Source organism: Lathyrus oleraceus, chromosome 4 (genome assembly GCF_024323335.1).
Source record: "Lathyrus oleraceus cultivar Zhongwan6 chromosome 4, CAAS_Psat_ZW6_1.0, whole genome shotgun sequence".
Classification (NCBI taxonomy): domain Eukaryota; kingdom Viridiplantae; phylum Streptophyta; class Magnoliopsida; order Fabales; family Fabaceae; genus Lathyrus; species Lathyrus oleraceus.
Genome location: NC_066582.1, coordinates 9,779,240 through 9,801,504, shown reverse-complemented (window position 1 = coordinate 9,801,504; position 22,265 = coordinate 9,779,240). Strand labels below are relative to the sequence as shown.

Genomic DNA, 22,265 nt, shown 5'->3' with positions numbered 1-22,265 from the left:
AAATAGTTCCACATAATGCCTTGCTACACAATCCTCTTTGTCAAATTACAATCCTCAATGTCTTGAGCCAAGTCGTAACTAACCAAGGTTTAATCGACTGTTAAAATACCTATGTCACAACTAAGTATATCATACTTCTAGCAATATAAACAGTTTCATGATAATATTAGATCCAATAATATTATCTACGACAAGTGTAACACCCCAAACTGCTTTCAGGATTACCGTCTGACCCCACAAACCAACACGAGTGTTCATAATTTGGTACCACATGTATGTTGAGTCAATCGTCGAGTACATTTGCATTGTGTTGCATTGGGTGATTATTTTTGGTATTATGACGTGTGGATGTGAATACTTAATATGCTGATGACTATTGTAATTAGTGTGTGATGTTGTTAGTTAATCTTTGTTTCTACTGTTAATTATTGAAGTGTATTCTCACCCCCCTTCTTTTTGAATGTTGCCTTTATATGGGCATCGTGCAGATACTCAAGAGTAGCTTTGACTGAAGTAAGTGGAAGGATAACTCTTGAAGTGACTTTCGTAGCTTATCGCGTTTATTTAGTGGTTCCTTGCTCTGATCATGTAACATCGGGTTGGGATAAACGCTTGATTAGATTTTTCTATTATCATTGTTGTCGACGTCACAAACTTTTGTGTTGTCGTGGTGTTAAGTGTTGATTTGGTTGCCATACTCTTTTAATTTCGCCATTAATTTGAGATTCAAGAGACTTAATGCCTTGAGTTACAATACTATTTTTGTATGTTTATTAGTGATTCCGCTGCGATGATACCATAAATTTTTGGGCGAGTATGCGAGGACAGGTACTGAATGCCTTATTAAATAAGTACTTGACCCAATTCAGATGTGTTGGATGTCGTGTAACATTCCAAGTACAAATCAGATGTGTTGGATGTCGTGTAACATCCCAGGTATAAATATGTGCATTGAAATTTATTTATGTGATAACACGTGTTGTAGAGTAGGTTATGTGTTCTTATGTGTGTGACACCCTTGCGGTTATGTTTTCTAATTAAAATGTCAGATTATTATTTTGGGGTATAGAAGGGTGTTACATTAGTGGTATCAGAGTCATACCTCTCCCAGTACGATGTGGTTCGGGGACGAACTAAGCGGAAGCTGGTGGGCATGTAACACCCGAGGTCGGAGAGGCCGAAGAGTGGTTACATGTAACATCTGAGGGCGATAGGAGTGGTTGTCGATGCATGAGGCATGACAATGAGACACTCCTAGCAGCTTCTAGAGGAAAACCGAATTCACATCGGAATGAGAGGGATCCTGAGGTTGTGCATGTATGAGACTGTATGGTTGAAGGAAGACTTATAAGGATTAATTGGTACTACCTATACTAACAAGATGCATATTCTTTTCGGTAGCCTCTTCCATAAGAACTCCACAATTAAGCGTGCTTGACTTGGAGTAGTATTTGGATGGGTGACCTTCTGGGAAGTTTCTCGGAAAGTGTGTGAGTGGGGATAAAACATACTGAAAAGACTCGTGTTGGTTTGTGGGGTCAGACGGTAATCCTGAAAGCAGTTTGGGGTGTTACAGTAAGTTTCAATTGTGTGGTGGTTAGGTCATCGGGTGGCAGGGTGGTATTGCTCTAGGCGGTCGCAAGTCTCGGACTACGTCGGTTCAGTTTGGTTTGCGGGTCTGTTCTATGATGAATATTGTGTTTTTGGCTCTTTTTGGATATAGAGGATTTTAGCAGTTATAAATATGTATTTATATCTCTTTTGTTAGTTAAGAGAAAAAGATACAGAGAAGAGATGATAATCCTAGTTAGAAAGTCAATGATAGAAATTCCTAGGATTATGTTGGAATTTGGCAAACCTTTGGAGATATTTAAGAGAAATTTAGAAAGACAATGATAAAAATTTCTTGGAGTTCTTGGAATTTAAAAGACCTTTGGAGATATCTAAAGGGATTGAAAAACACTTCTAAACACCTTGAATTTATGTAATTCATATAAATAGAGTTGGAAAGAATATGAAACAATTGAGTAGAAAATATGGTTTGTTTCTTCGGAACTTGGTAGACTATTTTTTTGTCTCATTTTAATCTCTTGTAACAATTTTTGAAAGTATAATGAATAAAAGATGTTATAATTGTATTTCTGTGTCTCTAATATGATAACGAATTCTCAACACTCCCTCTCAAGCCGGATCGTATATATTGTATGATCCAAACTTGTTACAAATATAATTTACTCAAGAACCCTTGAGAGACTTGGTAAACATATCAACCAGTTGATCTTCAGATTTGACAAATTATATGGTTATTTCTCCTGACAGTACCTTGTCTCTTACATAGTGACAATCTATTTCTATGTGCTTGGTCTGTTCATGGAAAATCGGATTGGATGCAATGTGAAGTGTCGTTTGATTGTCGCATATGAGTTTTGTGGCCTGAAGGTCTCCCAACCTAAGTTTTGAGAGCAAAATCTTAAGCCATGAAGTTCCTTCGATGCTGTTGTCATACCACGATATTCATCTTTAATACTAGATAATACGATTGTGTTTTGTTTCTTGCTCCTCCATGAGATCATATTTCCTTCAATAAGAACACAATATCCAGAAGTGGATCTCCTATCCGACGGTGATCCTATCCAGTTTTCATCTGAATAACACAATTTTAGCATCACCCTTATCTTTATATATTAGGTTTATTCCTAGTGCATTCTTTATATATTTGAGAATCCGAATAACTGCGTTCCAATGAGTATCACAAAGAACGTTCAGAAACTGACTCACAATGCTCACTGCAAAACATTGATATCTTCTCGGGTCTTTCAATAACTCCCTCTGACCCGGAAGAAGCTTGGCATTGGGATCCATATGAGTATCAGTCAAACGACAGTTAAGCATACCAGTTTCAGTTATGATGTCTAATGCATACTTACGTTGGTTAATTGCAATGCTTGATGAGGATTGAGCAACTTCAATACTTAAGAAGTAACCGAGTGGACCCAAATATTTTGCCTGAAAGTTTTTGAAAATATGAGTTTTGAATCGATGGATACCCTTTGTATCGTCTCCAATGGTAACAATGTCATCAATATAGACCACAAGAAAGATGCGCTGACCGGTGAAGGAATGAAGGAAGAAAACAGAGTGATATGCTTCACATCTAAGCATACTAAATTGTATCAAGACAGAACTGAATCGACCAAACCAAGCACGTGGAGACTGTTTCAACCCATAAAGAGAACGATCAAGCCGACAAATAATTCTTGAATTGCTAGGAACCGTAAAACCTGGAGGTTGATCCATATACACTCCTTCCTCTAATTCTCCATGTAAAAAGGAATTTTTAATGTCCAACTGATGAAGTGACCAATGATTAATATCAGTCATTTCAAGGAAGAGACGGACTGAACTAATCTTCGCCACTGGAGAAAAAGTGTCACCATAATTAAGGCCAAATATTTGTATGCATCCCTTGGCTACCAAACGAGCTTTGAAACAATCAATCTGACCATATGGTCCAACTTTCACTGTATAAACCTATCGACATCTCACTGTAGTTTTGTCAGAAGGTAAAGTAACAATGTCCCAAGTGTTATTTGAATGCAATGCAAGCATTTCTTCCACCGTCGCCTGACGCCAATTTGGATAAGTCATAACTTCACTTATAGACTTAAGAATAGATACAGAAACCAAAGCATACATAAAAGAAACATATAAAGTAGAGAGACCGTCATAATTTAAACACAAGTATATTTAGGATTTAGGAGATGGAATACCTTTTTGTAATGCTATTGGCATGTCAAGTTCAGGTGACGTAGTTGGAGGAACAGTTTGAGCAAGAGGTGGTGTTGGTGGATTAATATCATCTCTAGCTTCCGATGGACGTGGTTCCCGTCGTTGGTAGACCTGCATTAACAACATATTTGTCATGTAATGTTATTTTGTCTTATATGCTACACGCATGGCCAAGTCAGGATGCGCCACATGACGCTGAGAGAGAAAGTGAAAAAGAGAAAAAAACAGAAGAACACGTGGCACAATTGTGTGCATTCTGAGTTTATTACTCATTTGTTCATTATTGTTCATAGTTTTTGAATTTTATATATCAAAATTATCAAATCCAACAAACTATATGCAAATTATATATCACCGAACTCGATTTTTCCGTAAGGAATTCAAATGGCTAAGTTCCACCATTTTAGAACTTCAATGCGAAGTTCTAAATGGTGATGAAGATGAACTTTGAGGATGGTGAGGAAGTGAAGAAAGGAGAGAGAACTTGAGAAGAAAAAAAAGGTGGAAAAATAATGGTTAATTCTGAATTTTCTAAGTTATGTTAGTTAAGATAGTTAATGCCAAAATTATGAGAAATAACATGTTTATATAGACTTGGTAGGCAAATGATCACCCTTGGATTGTGATATAAGTAATTATTTTATCAATGGTTAGAAGTTAATTTAATCTTTAGTTGCAGATTACCAATTTCAACCATAAGATTAATTATTCAGAGTGACTAGGATTGACTAAAAAAATGGAAGTTGAGATTTGTGTTTGTTTGGAAGTTTTGTGTATGTTTGGAAGTTTTGTGTTAGTTTGTTTTGATACTTAAGAGTTAATTGGGTAATTTAATGATCGTGAGAAATGAGGTAGTTAGTGACCAATGATAGTCACTAGTAATTAATTTGAATTTGAATGCTTTTACTTTTGGTTTTTCACCACTTTTGCCTTGAATTTTGAGTGACTTAACCCATGATTTTAAGTGTTTTGATTTTGTGTTGAAAATAAGCACTCATGAATCAAATTCTGAATTTTTTTGGCTTGAAACAATGTTGAAAAGTGTTGAAAAACAAGAATTGAAGTGAAACTTGATAAAAGATAGAATTTGTTGGAAATTAATACTTGACATAATCATGACAACAAGTCATTTACGATGAATGATGATGAATCCCTTGATCAAATGCTTGTAGAATTAGTCTGAAAATTCAGAAGTCAAAATCGAGTCAATGGTCGACAGTTGAGCAGAAGTCAACAATTGAGCAAAAAGTCATCTATATGACCAAAAAATCAACAGTTTGATCAAAAAGTTAAATATACCAAAAAGATGTAGTTTTTTTATCCTCTTTCATTGTAATACATTATTTCCTAATAAATGAATGAAATATTCCTTTTATTCTATCTTTGCCATTTCTTTTGAATCCAAGCAAACTTCCAAATTAAGTGACGATAATTTCAATTCCCCTGATAATCATGAATCTCAAATAATGAGATTATCCACACCACAAGTAATACAGAAAATAAACCCGAATAATTACCAAATAATATTTGACTCGAAGAGTCCACTTAAACTTAACAAATTCATTATTACATAACCTTTCTCTTGAACTTGTTACAACATGCAAATGCTGGTGAATGACCTAAATGCATGTTCATATCAACAAATGTATGCAAATGAACAAAACCATAAGGCAGGTGAAAAAAAGTAGAGTAAATTTTGGGGTATGACAGTCACAACTAATAAAGTGGATATAACATTCCTTCAAACTATTTTTGCAACATCGTACACCTTATATGAACATCATATGCAAAAAGCCAAAGAATTAGAAAAAAGAAATAAACCAATACTTAATAGTCAAGAACAATAAATCAGCAAATAACTAATAAAGTCAAAATACAAGTTAACTTATTGAATCCATCAGTTGTAAAAAGTACAATTTCTCCGGGAAGAAGACTAAATAACTTCTTCCCCAATTTAGAGTTCATCACTGAACTAGTAAAGAATCCAAATACCTTAACAACCCTAGAGAGAACACCAATATCTCATTTCGCTGCCATATTTGTCAACTTCTTAACCCTGAAAAACTCAAACATAATTAACAACAAAAAAAAATTATATAAAAAAGCAAAGCACAACATACAATAACTGAATTCACAAATACAAAACTTCCAAAATTTTAAAATTTTGAACCTTTTCATGCTGCTACAGGGTTTTCCCCCTTCTTCTATACATTTTTCATTGCCAATTTGAAGCTAAAACAACAAATATATATGATGCATAAAAAATATCTCTCAAAAGAGGAATAAGAACAATTCATTTGATGAGGTAATGACAACAAATACATAACAAGAAGTAAATTCACAAATTAATTTAAAAGTAAGTCTATAATAGTAAAGGATAACCCGCGATACATTATCCCCAAACCCCACATTTCCATTGAGATCCCTTTGTGCGTAGAATCTTGAACACCACCATTAACAACTTTCACCAATAGATCCGAAATACATTATGTTTTTTTTAATTACATCTTTCTTCGATTTCTCTACTTTCAACATGACACAATACCTAAATAAAAAAATAAACAATATTAATATCAAAAATTAAAATTTGAAAGACGAAAAGGAAAATGTACCAGTTTGATTGGAAAGTGTGAGAGATTTGTGATGGTGAAATTGAATCAATATAAAAAAACTGTGTTGCAAAAGAGGGAAAGAATCTTTGAAAGTGATTAGTGTTGTGGTTGATGAAAGAATGAAATGAAGATCCTAATGCTTTATTTGGATTAGGAGTGAAAGTGAAAGAAAAAAATGTATAAAAATGAAAGTGAAAGAACAATGACATGTTTTTTTTAATTGTTTAGTAGAAATGAAAATGAAAGGAAAGAAATATGAACAAATAATAAAATAATTTTTTTAATAAATAACAATAATATCCCTATTTAATATAAATAAAATATTGAAGTATCAATAAATAATTTAATACACATAAAATAGTATACAAATATAATGTATATGTATAGATATTATTTATTTTTTAATATATAAATAAATTATATAGAATAAACAAGAAAGAAGTCTTTTATATTTGTTTTAAAAAAACATTATATTAATTAGGTTATTTTGGTCTTTATGAACAAAATGTGTATTTCTTTTTTTCACTTTCCTCTCAATCCGAGGAAACAAAATAGAGGTGGGTCCCAACTGCAATTTACTTTCCTCTCTTCACTCTTCATAAGTTTTCGTATGTTGAGTTGCTTTTCCTTCTTCTTCTTTCTCATCTTCTTTCATAGCAAACGGTTAGGGGTTCAAGTATTTGAGTAAAAATAATAAATAAATAAAAAACCATACCAGATAAAATAATTTAAACAATCATTGCTACCTATACAAAATTTAACGTTTTATTCATAAAATTTAATAAAAAGAATTAATTTGAGTAACATAATAATTTTAAGAGACTAAATATGAAGTTAAGTATCGCATTATTTTCAAAATGCAGGGGTAAAAGTGAAATTGAAGAGAGTATGAATAATAAAGTATAGGCCTCAATAATATGACAGGCCCAACAAAATCAAAAACCCTTCTTAAACCTGTCAACAAAAATAACTTCCCTTCTCAACCAACCTCTATCACAAACTAAACCTAAACAGATTCCGTCAGACGGCGGTGGTTGCAATCGTAACCGTCCGTCATGGCTGACATAGTGCAATACAAGTTGGAGCGCATGGTCGACGAGCTCGAAGATCTCGAGCAACGCGGCATATTCACCCGCCAAGAAATCGCCGAGATCGTCAAACAGAGGCGAAAATTCGAGTACAGGCTAAAGAGACCTTCTCCCCTGAAGGAGGATTTCGTGGCGTACATAGAGTATGAGACACAGCTCGACGCCCTCCGCAGTCTCCGCAAGAAATCGGTCACGCGTGAGTTGAAGAAACAAGGGAACAAGAATTTGAGAAAATCCAAATCCGATTTGGCTGGATTGATTCGGATTATCGATATCTATGAACTCGCTTTGAAGCGTTATAAGGGTGATATTGATCTCTGGTTTCGTTATCTTGAGTTCTGTAAGCTCAGGAAAAATGGCAGAATGAAGAAGGTAACATCATTTCTTTATCCACATTCCTTATTAGAAACCCTAGCTCAATCGAGAATTGGATTTTCAAAGAGAATGAGTTGAAATTGCATTATTGTTTAATTTTAGTAGAATTTTTCAACATTTTGCTTTTGAAATTTTGTAGGCACTTGCAAAACTTGTTAGGTTGCACCCGAAGGTTGCAGGGGTTTGGATATATGCTGCAGCTTGGGAGTTTGATCAAAACTCGAATGTGGTGGCTGCTCGGGCTTTAATGCAGGAAGGTCTTAGATTTTGTCCAACATCAGAAGACCTTTGGGTGGAGTATCTTCGGATGGAACTCACGTATCTTAACAAGTTAAAGGCCAGGAAGGTTGCCTTGGGTGAGGATAAGGGAACACTAACTCGTGATCCTAGAACTGATGATGAGAAGCAATGGAAAGATGAAAACAAAGAGTTATTTATGACCCTTGATGAAAAAGAGGATAACAGTGGAGAAGATGTTGTACCAGAGGATAACAATGGAGAAAATGTTGAACCAGATGAATCTCAGATGAATCAGGAACTATTTGCTGACCATGGTATGAACATTTTCCGAACTGTCTATGGTGGAGCGATTGAAGCTGTTCCTTCGAGTCTTAATCTTAGGAAGAGATTTTTTGAAATATTGGAGGGAACAAACTTGTCGCATTATGAAGATATGTGCAAAGAGGTACTGTATGACATGAAGAGGGATTTTTCAACCGAACCAGAATTTTGGGACTGGCTTGCGAGGCAAGAATGCAATCTTGAAGCTGTGCTTGAGAATGGACAAGAAATTAAAATTCCTCATGTGGAAAAAGCAATTCAGGTATGAATATGTAGAAATTACTGAACCCGTTGGGCTCATTATCTTATGGTATATGTTTTTATGGTGGATGGGGTTCATGGATGAATGCTTTTAATATAAAACTAGGAAAATTCATCATGTTATGTTAGTGTAGTTTGTTATGGTAATCCCATTTTTCCAATGTTTAAGTATAAAATTGATTAGATTGCTATGAAGCACATACACCTCTGGGATTGGGTGTGTCCAGAGTCCAACACGCGGACGACGCTTATACAACACATGTAACACAAGTGTCCCGAAATCTCCTTCAATACACTTTGGACACTTCTCAGACACTTCTAGGGGTTTTTATGATGTGTCGAAGCAGTGATGATCAATGGAGAGGGCTAAAAACACTATTTAATTACATCCCATTTATCCAGTGTAAGTATACAATTGGTTAGATAGCTGTTATGAAGGACATACACCTCTGGGGGTTAGGTGTATCTAGTATCAGACACGCCTACGCCACTCATACGACACATGTTACACAAGTTTCCTCAAATATTTTTTTCTCTCTTTGCTTCAACACACACATCTTGGACACTTCGAAGCAGTGATGATTAAAGAAGAGGGTTAAAGACACTAAATTTGATTATATGGTTTTTTAACTTTTTGGTATAGTTGATAGATGAATGAAGATGAATAACCATCATATTTTATTTAAGAATATTTTTTTAATGAATTTATTTTCCAATTTAGATGCACCTGTGCATTCTAATTTTCAATCTATATCTTTTATAACTTTTTTATTTATTTGTTCTTTTGTGCCTATATTGACTAACGAAACCGTGGGTTCTGTTCTGTTGTAGGTTTATGAGGAGGCTTTGATGAGTGTGCCTTCTGGGACTATGTTTAGTTTATATGCAAGTTTTCTATCGGATATTGTAGCTCCTAAAGATGAAGAAATCGATTTAACCGGGTTATCGGGTGATGCTGAGAACTTTTTACCACATCTCCTCTCAGTATATGAAAGGGCTGAAAGCATGGGAATCATTACTGAATATCTTGCTTGCAAGTATGTCACCCTACATTTGCAATTGAGAAAATTAGTTGAGGCCAGGAAACTGGTAATAAAGCTTTGCAGTGGAAAACTTGCAGAATCTGTGCAGTTATGGGAATTAAGGATAGCTATAGAAATTTCATGCATCACACGAAGTTCTTTGTTGCCCAGTGATACTGATTTGTTATACCTTTTTGAACTCCTTAGACAAATTTTGACCAAAGTCCCTGTTTCAAAATCAGAGAACTTGTGGCAGAAGGTATGATGTCAACACTTACCTTATTTTTGTTCCTTAAAGTGCGGTGCTATGTCTTGTATAAAATGTACTCCCTGTGAAAGGAATTAAAAAACAAATGTTGGGAGCTTTCAATAATCAACCTCTTGCAAATGCGAGACTGTTTACAATAGATCTGTAATGGGTTTGACCGTCACCTGACCAAGCCATGGTGGGAGCTTTAAAGCACCAGCCTGCCTCTTATTCCTTGGTCATTGGATTTTTGAGCAATTTTGCTTTTTCACATATGGTGCTTTCTTTGTTAGAGATTAAACGTGCATTGATTAGTTTGAAAGTTCCTAAATTTGTTCATCTTTCTAATTGTAACTCAATACAGGCCTTTAAGTTCTATGCAAGTAAAAGACGATACTTTGATAAACTAGTGGAGATTTCTTTTCTTCCTTTGGCCCGAGATGGTGGTAGTGAAAGCGGATTTTCCCTTTCCTCTACCATTGTAGGTTTCATACTTCAAAAAGATGGAATTCACAAGGCCAGAGATACCTATAAAAGGTATGTGCTGTGGAAGTGGAATCAGTGCTGGGTGTTATTTGCCATAATATGCTGTATGAGTTTTCCTATCTTGTATTCATCATAACTCCTCAACTATTTCTCATTGCAGATTTCTAGCTTTACCACATCCTGGCCTTGCATTATATAGGAAGTGTATTGAGCTGGAAACAGACCTTGCTTCAAAAGGAGATAAAGATAGTCTTGCAAATGCCAGGAAATTATATGAATCTGCACTTGCAACTTATGACCAAAATGTTGGCTTGTGGCAAGATTACTATCGCATGGAGGCCAAGGTACCAAAACTGTCTAAATATATTTAATTGGGCTTAGTTTTCAATTATTTTGTTGAATTTCTTTTGTACCTTTGTGCATAATGGATAATGTATCATCCAAATCATATAATGCAAATATTTTTTGGATTTTGATCATGCAGATGGGCACATCACAAAAAGCTACTGCTGTCTATTGGAGTGCTATGAAAACACTTAAAGATGCTAGTGAATTTACTGCCTCTCTAGATTTGTGACAACTTTACAGTTAAAACCATGGCTATGGAGCTCAATTTTGACCATATTATTTTTCATTAGGCTAGCTAGACTTCAATTTGATTTTCCTTTTCAAGTGAGAATAGAGCTCCCTCTCTCTCTCCAAACCTTTTATGTAATGATAAGTTTGTTAAATGTATTGTAATATATTCTTATACATTGGAGCCAGTGGATTAAAAAGAGTTTTATGAAATTGGTGTCATGCTGCTTTTGTAGGCATTATTAGTTGCAGAAGGGAAAATGATAGGGGTGATGAAGTTTAAAGTTAAAATGAATCAGCTCTTATATGGAGAAAAACTGATAATTATTTCCCCCTTATTTTATAGTGTAAGTCATTAATATTCACAAATGAAAAATACATGGTTCCTTTCTTTACAGGAAGTAGAAAAATACTAGTACATGACTATTTAGTTTTTTCTTTGCTTTCATGTTTAATTCTCTACACGAAAGTGTTGGGTAAAGTTTATCCGGGTCTGGTTCTCTACACTTTTGGCCACTGCGGACTCACTACCTGCAACAATGAATTCAAGTTTATCATATGCATGTTTTGTATGAGTGGCTTTGGTAGTTGTTATGCTAATAAATTTTGCAGATGCTGACCTCAAGCGTGCTAAAGACTAAGCGCATTCTACTAGCAACAACGGATGGTTTCTCAGCTTCATCCATCACAGCCGTCTGCTCTAATTGAAGAGTCTTTACAGGTAGCCTTCAATAAAAGAAAAAAACAAAGCAAGTAGGAACTATTAAGATTCATATTCATTTGTGCAACAATTAGGACCTATATTCATTCTTCTTACCAAGCCATTCCCTTCATAAAATATGCATTTGCTATGAGAGCACAAAATCCTTTCCACTGAATTCTCACTTCATCCGACACGGAAGGTGTTGATGACCATCTAACAATAGTTAGCTGGGGTGTACACAAGATTGTGATAAATATAATGCTTAACCACAGAATGCACTCATCAATCTGCATCACACAAAAACATGCCAAACAAGACAACTCAAATCTAGCTGAATATAATTGTTAAGCTCCAAACTACAGATACTGACCTCGTGGGAGAAGATTTTAGATTTCAAGCTTGTGCTCCCACCATAACTTTGCATTGCTTCAATTTCAATGCCAGAGTCCTTCATATCAGCAAGCTCTTTCCTTAACCCTTCATCAGTGCACCCAAGTTCATATGCACTCACTCCAGCAGTGATGAACTCCTGAAAAAAAATTCTTTAAAAAGAAATTTCCAATTGAATGTAAATATATACTTAATAGAGGTAGTGGAAATACCTTAAGATTGTCACCTCCCCCGCGATCAGCAAAATTCCTGTAACGCTTAAACAAGGTGATGGCTATGTTGCGCGAAGAACGGTACTCATCATCATTGGATGAAATTGAATCATGTAACCCACACTGCTGCAATGACCAAAGGAATAATTGTCATTAATAAATCAAATAGACCAAAGTAGATAAAGAATTGAGGTATCCATTACCAGGCACTTATGATGGAATATACTATGAACGCTCTTGTGTTGCTTTTCACATATCCAAGAGAAAGATGAACTATGAAATATGTTGCTACAAGAACTTCCATTAGGTTTAGGAAAAGCAGGAATGAAATTTACTAAGTTAACATAATTGATTTTGTACGCTTGCTGCGTGGAAGCTGAGTCTTGTCGGTATAAATGAGAGCTTATAATAACTGTTGGAGCATTAACTGTTAACATGGTTGAACCATGATATAATATGATATTGCTTCCTTCAAAATAATCAATTAAGAAGCAGAGAAATTGGAAAAAAAAATGTAAAGTTGGATGGCCAAAACAATAGAAAGAAAAGGAATGAGTGAAACAGAACCACTAGTTGTTATGGTCCAAAAGAAAAAAAAAACATAACCACTAGTTGTATGAATGGTTTTCAGCCGCCAAAGATTGTTTTGATTTCTCAATAGATATTATTATTTCTTGTTGCTTACTTTGCGTGTACTGTACCTAAACATACTTATCATTTTTATCTTCTCTTCTCCCATGCAATGATTAAGATTTAAGCGGACTTTACAAGCGCAATGTTAAAAATCAATTTTGTGTATTGTATTTTATACAGCGCACATGATTTTTTTTTTTTATTTTTTTTATTTTGTGTATGTTAAAAATGATTCGTTCATTCATGTAATGTATTCTCTGTTCAATTTAATAATTAATTAGAGATAAAAAATTATAAGTTGTGATTTAAGATTTAACTACCGAATATTATCGGTTTTAACTAGTCAACTATCCTAAAAGATTAAGGAGTGTAATGTAGAATAATAAGTTATACACTAAAGGATCGAGTATAATGGTTAAATTAAATTGTCGTAATAACGGAGGAATCAACCTATGATAACTAGACACCAACATCAATAGTGATATACATGGGATTCAAAACAAAATCTAATCGTCATTATTCTAATTAAATTTCCAATAAAATTTTATTTATGAAATTATTATTTCAAACCAAACATTTGAAAATCCTCAATATTACTTTCAATAACACCATCGTTTTGTTAAGATAAAATAATTTTTATGGATACAAATTTATTTATTACTTTGATAATATTTAGTACACTTGCTAAAAGTTTATCAAGTTTTTGACGTCGTTGCAAGAGATTGTTGAATTATTTCAAAAAGGCAATATTTGTGCTACGTTTTTATTTTATTTTATTTTATTTTTTTAGTTCTATTTTTTAAATTCTTATTCAGCTTTTGTCTGGTAGAATGATACTAAGGTATTTTCTGATTGATTATCCGAGGTTCAAGTTTGACACTGATACCATTGAATTCAAGCATTGAAAAGACTGCCAGAGCAATTCAGAGAGAATAGAAAAGCACAACGAGGTAAAGGGAAACTAGAAGAAGAGAAAACTCTTGTTTCTCTGATAACTTAAGCGATCAAGAGAAAGAATAAATGACTATGCCATCGAGACAAACGATGGGAGGCTACTGCATGAAGACTGATGCTAGGCTTATTTCCTTGGGATTTCAACATGCTAACCCTGTTACTTTTGATATTAATAATTTTGTTCTTTCAGGTTTGCGAGATAACCCGTTCGAAGGATAAGCTATCAAAGATTTGTGGGGGCATCTGACTCGCTTCTATGAGATATGTTCGATGTGCAAATTAAATGGAGTAATTGATGATCATATCAAATTAAGGTTGTTCGAATTTATCTAACAGACAGAGATACAAATTGATTACAGTGTTTATCAAACAATAATATTCAAACATGTAAGGAGTTGGAAGACAAATTTGTGGAAAAGTTTTTCACGAACACTCAGTTTGTGGAATGAAGAGCTAATATTCATATTTTGAACAAGGTAATGCTGATTCCTGATCTAATACATGGGAGAGATTCAAATTATTACTATGAAGATTCCCAAATAAAAACATGAGCAGTATGGAACAACTACAACATTTTACAAGAGGTCTAAAAGCTCTAGCAAGAATCCTTTTGAAGGACTAAACTAGAGGTACCATTAAGATGAAGAATGAAGATAAGGTGAAATAATTGATAGAGAAAATGTGTCAGAATGAATATCACTCACAAAGTGAAAGAGGAGTCAAACCAAAGGGTGCACTCGAACTGGATGTATATACTCCATAATGTTAGCTCAACTAAAGGTGATTTCAAAACAATTAGCAGGTGCCACTATTGTTTCAATCAATTTTAGCCAGGTTCAGACACTACAATGTGATTTCTGCGAAGAAGGGCATGCCAATGAAAATTGTGTACCAAAAGGAGTGAGTTCTAAGGCTAAATATGCAAATTTTTAGAAGAATAATCATTATTTCAACATTTACAATCCTCGCTGGAAAGATCATCCCAACTTCAAGTGGAGCAACAATAAAACTCTAAATGCAAATTAAGGTGTTCCACAAGTTTCTCAAGCACCACAATAAAGGAAACCATCTCAAATTAAAGAAGCCCTAGCTCAATTTATGAAAGTGACTTAAGCTAGTCTCGAGCAAGTAAATAATAATTAGGAAACTATGAGCAAGAACACCGAAGCTTTCATAAAAAATCTAGAAATTCAAATTGGTCGGTTATCTATACAATTAGCCGAACAACCTAGTTCACGTGGTTTTTTTGGCGGGAATACTATAGACAACCTGAAGAATGATAGTTGCAAAGACATTATGTTTAAAAATAGAGTGGTACCTTTAATATCTAGTGCTAGTGGTGAGACAAAAGAAGTAAGTGAGGGTGAGAAGAAAGGTCAAGAAGAGGAAGTAGTTGAAAAAGTGGTAGAGAAAAATCAGAGGGAGAAAAAAGTGAGGAATCAAGTGAATACTCTGTTATGGGGATACTCTTGATAAACTCAAAGATCAAAAATCACCTATGAGAATAGATAAGAAACAAATCTTAAATGAAACTAACCTAAAGATATCATACTATGTCAAGCCACCTTACTCCATCTTGAAGAAAAAATCAAAGAAAGAAATGGAAGTGAGTCACTTTAAGAAGTTTATGCAAATGCTTACAAATATACATGTAAGCATTCCATTATGTGAAGATCTTAAGAAAATGTCAGTCTACAAAGAATTCATGAAAGAACTCTTAATTGGAAAGCGTAAACAAGAGTATGAAGAGAATATTGCTTTAGTAGAAGAGTGTAAACTGATCCAGGTAGATTTACTATTCTTTATTATATTGGTCCATTGAAGATTGGTCATGGACTATGTGATTTATGGGCTAGTATCAATTTAATGCCTTTATCTATGATGATGAAGCTGAATTGTAGGGAACCAAAACCAACTCAGATGACTCTTACATGAGCTGATTGATCTATCACTTATCTATATGAAGTTGTCTAAGATGTTCTTGTGAGAGTATATGATTTATTGCTCCCAACTGACTTTGTGATCCTCGATATGGAAGAAGATTATGAAATACCATTACTGTTAGGAAGACCTTTCTTAGTAATATATGGAACTTTGATTAATGTTGAGATGGGAGTAGTGATTTTGAGATTCAACAAAGAACATGTTGTTTTTAACATTTTGAAGCCATGAAACATTAAAAAGAAAATCGTTAGTGCTATAGAGTTGATGTAGTGGAAGAAATTGTTCAGAAAGTAGTTGTAGATGAGTCACCATCGTCACCAATGAACAAAGTTATTGTGAATTCCATTGAAGCTGTTGAATATGAGTCTAATAAAGAAGAAACCGAATGTGTAATTCAGTTGCAAGCAACCCAAGTTGAAAGAAAAACCAAAAATATTTAAGAGTTATGTAGTAGGGAGCAGAAGAGTTTGATCAAAAGTTCGACTCATCCTGAATTGAAAGAGCTTCCAACATATTTGAAATATGTATTCTTGGGAGAAACCATCGCAACCTGCCATTATTAACAATTCACACTCTATTTTGGAAGAAGAAAAGATCTTGAGAGTCCTACGAGGAAATAAAGAAACACTTGGTTGAAGTGTTATTGATTTGAAAGGAATAAGTCCAACCTATTGCATGCACAAGATCAAACTTGAGGAAGAATTCAAACCTGTCGTTCAACCTCAATGAAGATTACATTCTACCATGAAGGAAGTAGTGAGAAAGGAAGTGATTAAGTTACTTGAAGCGTGTATGATATATCCTATTTATGATAGTTCTTGGGCGAGCTCGATTCTTATAGTTCCAAAGAAGGGAGGTATGACTTTTGTCAGAAATGAAAATAACGAGTTGATTTCGACTCGCACAGTTACCAGATGGCGCATGTGTATTGACTATTGCAAGTTAAATCAAAGTACGAGAAAAGATCATTTTCCGTTACCTTTCATGGATCAGATGTTGGAAAGATTAGCATGTCAAGCTTACTATTGTTTCTTAGATGGGTATTCAGAACATAATCAATTTTTTGTAGATCTTGTTGATAAAGAGAAGACCGTTTTTACTTGCCTATTTGGAGTTTTTTCTTATTGTAGGATGCCCTTCGATTTATGCAATGCTCCAACTACTTTTTTAAGGTGCATGCTTTCCATCTTTTCTGATATGATTGAAAACTCCATTGAGGTACTTATGGATGAATTTTCTGTATTTGGTAATACTTTTGATAGTTGTCTTGATCCCCTTAATACTAATTTGAATAGGTGTGTTGAAACAAACCTAGTTTTAAATTGAGAAAAATGTCATTTTATGGTAACTGAAGGTATTGTCTTAGGACAAAAAATCCCATCGAAAGGCATCGACATAGATCAAGCGAAAATAGAGGTCATTGAAAAATTACCCCTCCCATAAATGTGAAAGGAGTGAGAAGTTTCTTAGTGCACACCTATTATTACCAACGTTTTATAAATACTTCTTAAAGATTAGAAAACCTCTTTGCATCCTCATAATGAAAGAGAACGATTTTGAGTTTAATGATAATAGTTTGAATTCTTTTTTTTGTTATTAAAGAGAAGTTGGTCACTGCGCCTGTAATTGTCACTCCTAATTGAGAAATTACCTTGAACTTATGTATGATGCGAGTAATTATGCGTTTGGAGCAGTTCTTGGGCAACACCACGCAAATTTTTTCCATGTAATCTATTATGCTAAAAAAGTTTAAAATGAAAATGAGGTGAACTATATACCACCACTGAAAAAGAATTGTTGGCAGTAATATTTACGTTGGAAAAATTCCGTTCTTATCTAATCAGTTCCAAAGTTTTTATTTTCATAGATCATGCAACACTAAAGTATCTTTTCACTAAAGAATATTCTAAACCAAGATTGCTCAGATGGATATTGTTGTTGCAAGAGTTCGACTTGGAAATAAAAGATAAAAAGGATGTTGAAAATGTAGTAGCTGATCACCTCTCAAGCTTGGATAATAGTGAAGTGACTAAGAAGAAAAAGAATATCACTGAATAATTTCCGGACGAGCACTTGATGGAAACTAACAAAATACATTGGTTGCAGATATAGCTAACTACAAAGCTATAAAGAATGCGTTTGAAGATTACACTTGGCAACAAAAGAAGAATTTTTACAAAGAGGCTAATCCTATTTATGGCATGAACAATATCTGTTTAAGATTGGTCATGATGTTTTAATTCATAGGTGTGTTACAGGTGAGGAAGCAAGAAATATTATGTAGCACTGCCATAACTCAACCTATGGAGGCCCCCATGTAGCACCTCAAATTTGCACCTACCATTATACGTACATTTTCACATTAGGTCATAGCATATCATGATCCATTGCATAGCATTTGCATTGTCCCTCAGTTGCCTCAAGAGCAAGCAATCAAGAATTAGGTCAAACTAATCTCCTGATCAGTCAACCAAGCAAGCAAAAGAATTTCTCATTGAATCAAGGCCTTGGGGTTTGTCCAACAAGTTCACATGGCTTGGAGGTCTATTTGAAGTATTTTGGTCAAGGGTTAAGGGCTCAGAGGTCAGCAGTTCATGCCCAGACAGTCAAAAACCCTAAAAAAGTCAACTGTCAGTCAAAGCAGTGGATGGTGGTCATTCTTGTGGAATTTGGGCACCATGGTCAATAATCAAGAGTCCATACAACTTGAGACATCATTTGAAGTCAAGTCCTCAAGGAATTAGGGTTTGGAAGTCATCAGTCAATGCATAATCAGTCAGAAACCCTAAAAGTCAACTGTTGGTCAACTGTCCATTTAATCAGTGATTGGATGATTGGAATTGGTTTATGAGAGTTCATTCATGTCCAAATAGTCATCATACATCATGCCAAACACCATCATGGAAGAAATTGAAGCCAGATCATAAATTTCCCAAAATGGAAACTGGGCCTGTAACTGAAACCTGCCATAAATGGAAAGTCTTGATCCTCAAACCTACATTTTGATACAAGCCTCAAATGAATTTTTGCCCAACATGAAAGTTGAAGATCTTGTTCTCCCATTTCCAAAAAGTCCTAGAACTCTCAATTCCCATGTGTGGTTGGCAAGTTATGATCGAATCGATTTCAGAAAATCTTGAACTTCAAAGGGCCATATCTCTCAAACCGTTTGGCCAATTTTGGTGGGGTTTTTTCCTACAAGTCACATTTGATCCCCTCTTTCCAAAAATATAAATTTCATGAGCCAAAACTTCACCAATCAAAATGGCATATTTTGACCTTTTTCATTTAAATGTAAGTTTGACCAAGAGTTGACTTTTTGATTTAAACATTTTTTCAGTATTTGGCCAATTGGGACAGCTCATAAATATCATTCTAAGTGTGTTTGCAAAGTCAAATTATGCAGCACATGTGAATCTATACTTGGTTGCTTGAATTATAAGAAAGGTACAAATGCACCATACTTGTCCATACTTCCATGCCTTGTACCAGCAGCATTGTGCAACATTTTTCTGTCATGTTGAGACCTCATTATGCAGCCAAATAACCAACAAGTACATATGGCCTTACTAGCTTACTTGAATATTGGAAAAAGGACATGTTCACAACAAAATTCATGAACCATACCTCTTGCAACCTTGCCTTGTACCACTCTCACATAGCAGAATTTTTGGCCATCATTTTCTGTTTTGGACACACACATAACACAGCCACATAACCAATTGCATACCACTCACTCTCTAAAAAACCTCACCCTGCTGTGCAATTAATTGAAACCATACCATGCCATATTTAATGCAGCAGAATACAAGCAATTTTTCTGTCATGTAGAAAGACATTGCCTTGCTGAAGAAGCAGCACTCCACAGCAGGTTTTAGGATGTATTTTCTGTCCTTTGGAGGACAGTAGCAATGTACTGCAGCAGAAAAAGCATGGCATTTTTGATGACACATCCATATTGACCATTGTGAAGCAAGGAGCAAACCAACCAATCTCTCATTCACCTTGCCCTAACCTTGCCCTTGCCTTGCATTCTCTGTCCAAAAGATACCACAAAAACCTTTGGCATTTCTCTTCTAAAAAAAGACCTGTCACCATACTGCAGCAAAAGAGGGGAAACCTTGGCAATTGCTCAAAACCAACAATGCCCTCCATCATATTTTTCCTGTCATAGAACCATTCATGACTGATCCTAACTTCGCCACCTTGCATTGTGTTTCCAAAAATCCTGCAGCAACATGATCTAACTTGCCTGGCCTTGCATTCCACCATCCAACCTAGCAAACTTCATTTTATTTTCCTGTCAAACCATGATGAACAAGTAGCAGCCCAGCATAAACCTTTCATCACTCATCCTAAAACAAAAGATCACTTGGCCATTTTTCATTTTTCTGTCAAACCATGATAAACTAGTAGCAGCAGCTAAACTTAACTTGCCTTGCCATTTGCAATTTTCTGTCCAAGCACAAAGTGAACAAACCATCATAGCAGCCTCATGAACACACAAAAGACCTAACTCTGACCCTGCTATTGGCTTTGGATTTTCTCTGTCAAAAAAGCATCCAAGTGACAACCCTTGTTTTGCATCACTATTTTTCTGCCATGAACAACCAGTAACAGACCATACCAAAACCTTTGCCCTGCATCCTACAAAACCTGTCAAGTCCTAAACCAACAAACTAAGGCTGGCTTGAACATCCTGCATCATTTTTTCTGCCACACCACAAACCCCTAGCAAGTAGCATCCAACACAACAAGAAACTCACTCACTTTGGCATGATCCATTCAACAGCAACCCTGCTGTTTTGCATTTGATCTCCCATGTCCAAAACACAATGGTTTCAAACATCATATAGCAAACCAAGCACTCTTCATTCATTCTAACAAGACCTAACTCACCTTGCTATTTGGCATTTGTTTTGGTCTGTCCAAAAGACAATGGCATAAAAGCATCACATAGCAGACCAACCAAGACCAACCATTCACCTTGCTTTGGCCAAACTCCAAAACCTGTCCAAAACCAAAGTTGCCTAAACCCTGCATGAACCAAACTTGAAGCATTGCATTGTGACCACCAACATAACATGACTTAGCCTACATCACACAATCACCTTACACTCACCTTGGCATTCACTAAAAATCTGCCAACACAACCAACTGCTAGCAGCATACACCCTCTCAAACTTGACCTGGCCATTGGTACTTGCATTTTCCAAAACCTGCTACCACCATCCAACTGCAGCAAAAGTCATAAACCTGGCCTGGCTTGACAACATTTGCATCCTCTTGAATGGACACTACACAAGCATTTGACAAAGAGCAACCTTCATCATACATCAAGGCAAGGCTCTAGGACAATTATTTCACTTCAAATCCATCAAAAGGCATCAGCAACACAACTGCTCCTCCAAATTGGTAAGTTTTCAACTTCCACCATTTTTAAAATTGACACATGTTTTGAATAGGTCTTTCAATGCTGAGTACCATGATGCTTTCCTTTTTGAAAATGATTGCTTGTCCATGAAGATATGATGAGATAAAGTTTGATGTTTGAAAATGTTTCCTGTGATTTCTTGTTGTGTAGTTCAAATTAATGAAAATAGGGTTTGGATTGTTGTTGTATGATGTTTGATGATTACAATGGTGTGCTCAATTGACATTTTTGGGAAGAATTGAGAAATCATGATTTTTGCGCATGAACCCTAGTTCCCAAATCCACTTTTCCAGAATTTTGTTTCATTCCCACGTGCTGCACGGCTTCTAACTCCCTCATCCAATCAAAACATTTCCCTTAATGCCCAAAACGACATCACTCCATTAAGTGAACCATGGAATTACATTTATGCCATTCTTGTTTTATTATTTCATCTTATTTCTTCAATTATTTCACCAATCTTGCAAAAATCATAAAAGCTTCAATTTTAATCCAATTTCAATGGGATTTTTTGTGTTGTGTTCATCATGATCTCTACTTTTTTATCATTATTTTTCCAGAATTTTTGGATGGGTGGTTTTTAAATGGCCTTAGGGGTTGTGTCATGTGACCAAATTTTGTACACTTTGCCAAATCAATTGTGAAATGATGAGAATGTATCCAATGGCTCCCAAACTTTTTGTGCTTAAACTAGACACACTCATGGTGATTTTGGTATAAAGTTTGTGGATTTATCATTTGTGGTTTGTGAGTTATGATTTTTTGAATTAGGGTGTGACAATTTGTGTCACACCATTGATGTCCAACTTCATGATTTTAATTACCATGCTTCTTGACCTCCAAATGGGTTGAAATTTTGCATGAGCCTACTCTTGTATGTCTATTTGACTTGTGAATTTTCTTGGATTTATTTGAACTATTTTCCATTTGTTTGAGATTTTTCCTCCCTGCCTAGTCAAATGTTGACTTTGTGTGACA

At 35.0% G+C, this 22,265-nt stretch overlaps 2 protein-coding genes across 3 annotated transcripts; one reads left to right on the top strand and one right to left on the bottom strand.

Annotated features, from left to right (window-relative positions):
• Positions 1-7,366: 7,366 nt before the first annotated feature.
• Positions 7,367-11,230, top strand: LOC127138353 (uncharacterized). The gene is made up of 6 exons (XM_051064781.1): positions 7,367-7,861; positions 8,004-8,687; positions 9,518-9,967; positions 10,320-10,492; positions 10,602-10,785; positions 10,926-11,230. The coding sequence occupies exons 1-6, from the start codon at positions 7,457-7,459 to the stop codon at positions 11,016-11,018; spliced, it is 1,989 nt and encodes a 662-aa protein (XP_050920738.1). The 5' UTR covers positions 7,367-7,456; the 3' UTR covers positions 11,019-11,230.
• A 72-nt stretch (positions 11,231-11,302) lies between these two features.
• On the bottom strand, positions 11,303-12,965 carry LOC127138354 (uncharacterized). 2 transcript variants are annotated; one of them, XM_051064784.1, is made up of 6 exons: positions 12,526-12,965; positions 12,323-12,445; positions 12,091-12,249; positions 11,835-12,007; positions 11,638-11,743; positions 11,303-11,548 (listed from the first exon to the last, which is right to left on the bottom strand). In XM_051064784.1, the coding sequence occupies exons 1-6, from the start codon at positions 12,757-12,759 to the stop codon at positions 11,519-11,521; spliced, it is 825 nt and encodes a 274-aa protein (XP_050920741.1). In that variant the 5' UTR covers positions 12,760-12,965; the 3' UTR covers positions 11,303-11,518. The 2 variants fall into 2 exon arrangements, with proteins under 2 accessions (XP_050920741.1, XP_050920740.1); XM_051064783.1 differs by having other exon boundaries at positions 12,323-12,448; positions 12,526-12,962.
• Between the last annotated feature and the right edge of the window lie 9,300 nt (positions 12,966-22,265).

What these genes read in the sequence shown, in the direction of transcription:
- LOC127138354 (XM_051064783.1), bottom strand. Translation starts at nt 12,759, where the DNA reads ATGTTAACAGTTAATGCTCCAACAGTTATTATAAGCTCTCATTTATAC. An exon ending in TATTCCATCATAAGTGCCTG is followed by an intron (nt 12,449 to 12,525) that starts GTAATGGATACC and finishes TGGTCATTGCAG; the next exon opens with CAGTGTGGGTTACATGATTC. An exon ending in TAGTCTTTAGCACGCTTGAG is followed by an intron (nt 11,549 to 11,637) that starts GTCAGCATCTGC and finishes TCATTGTTGCAG; the next exon opens with GTAGTGAGTCCGCAGTGGCC.
- LOC127138353 (XM_051064781.1), top strand. Translation starts at nt 7,457, where the DNA reads ATGGCTGACATAGTGCAATACAAGTTGGAGCGCATGGTCGACGAGCTC. An exon ending in AAAATGGCAGAATGAAGAAG is followed by an intron (nt 7,862 to 8,003) that starts GTAACATCATTT and finishes GAAATTTTGTAG; the next exon opens with GCACTTGCAAAACTTGTTAG. An exon ending in GCCAGAGATACCTATAAAAG is followed by an intron (nt 10,493 to 10,601) that starts GTATGTGCTGTG and finishes TTCTCATTGCAG; the next exon opens with ATTTCTAGCTTTACCACATC.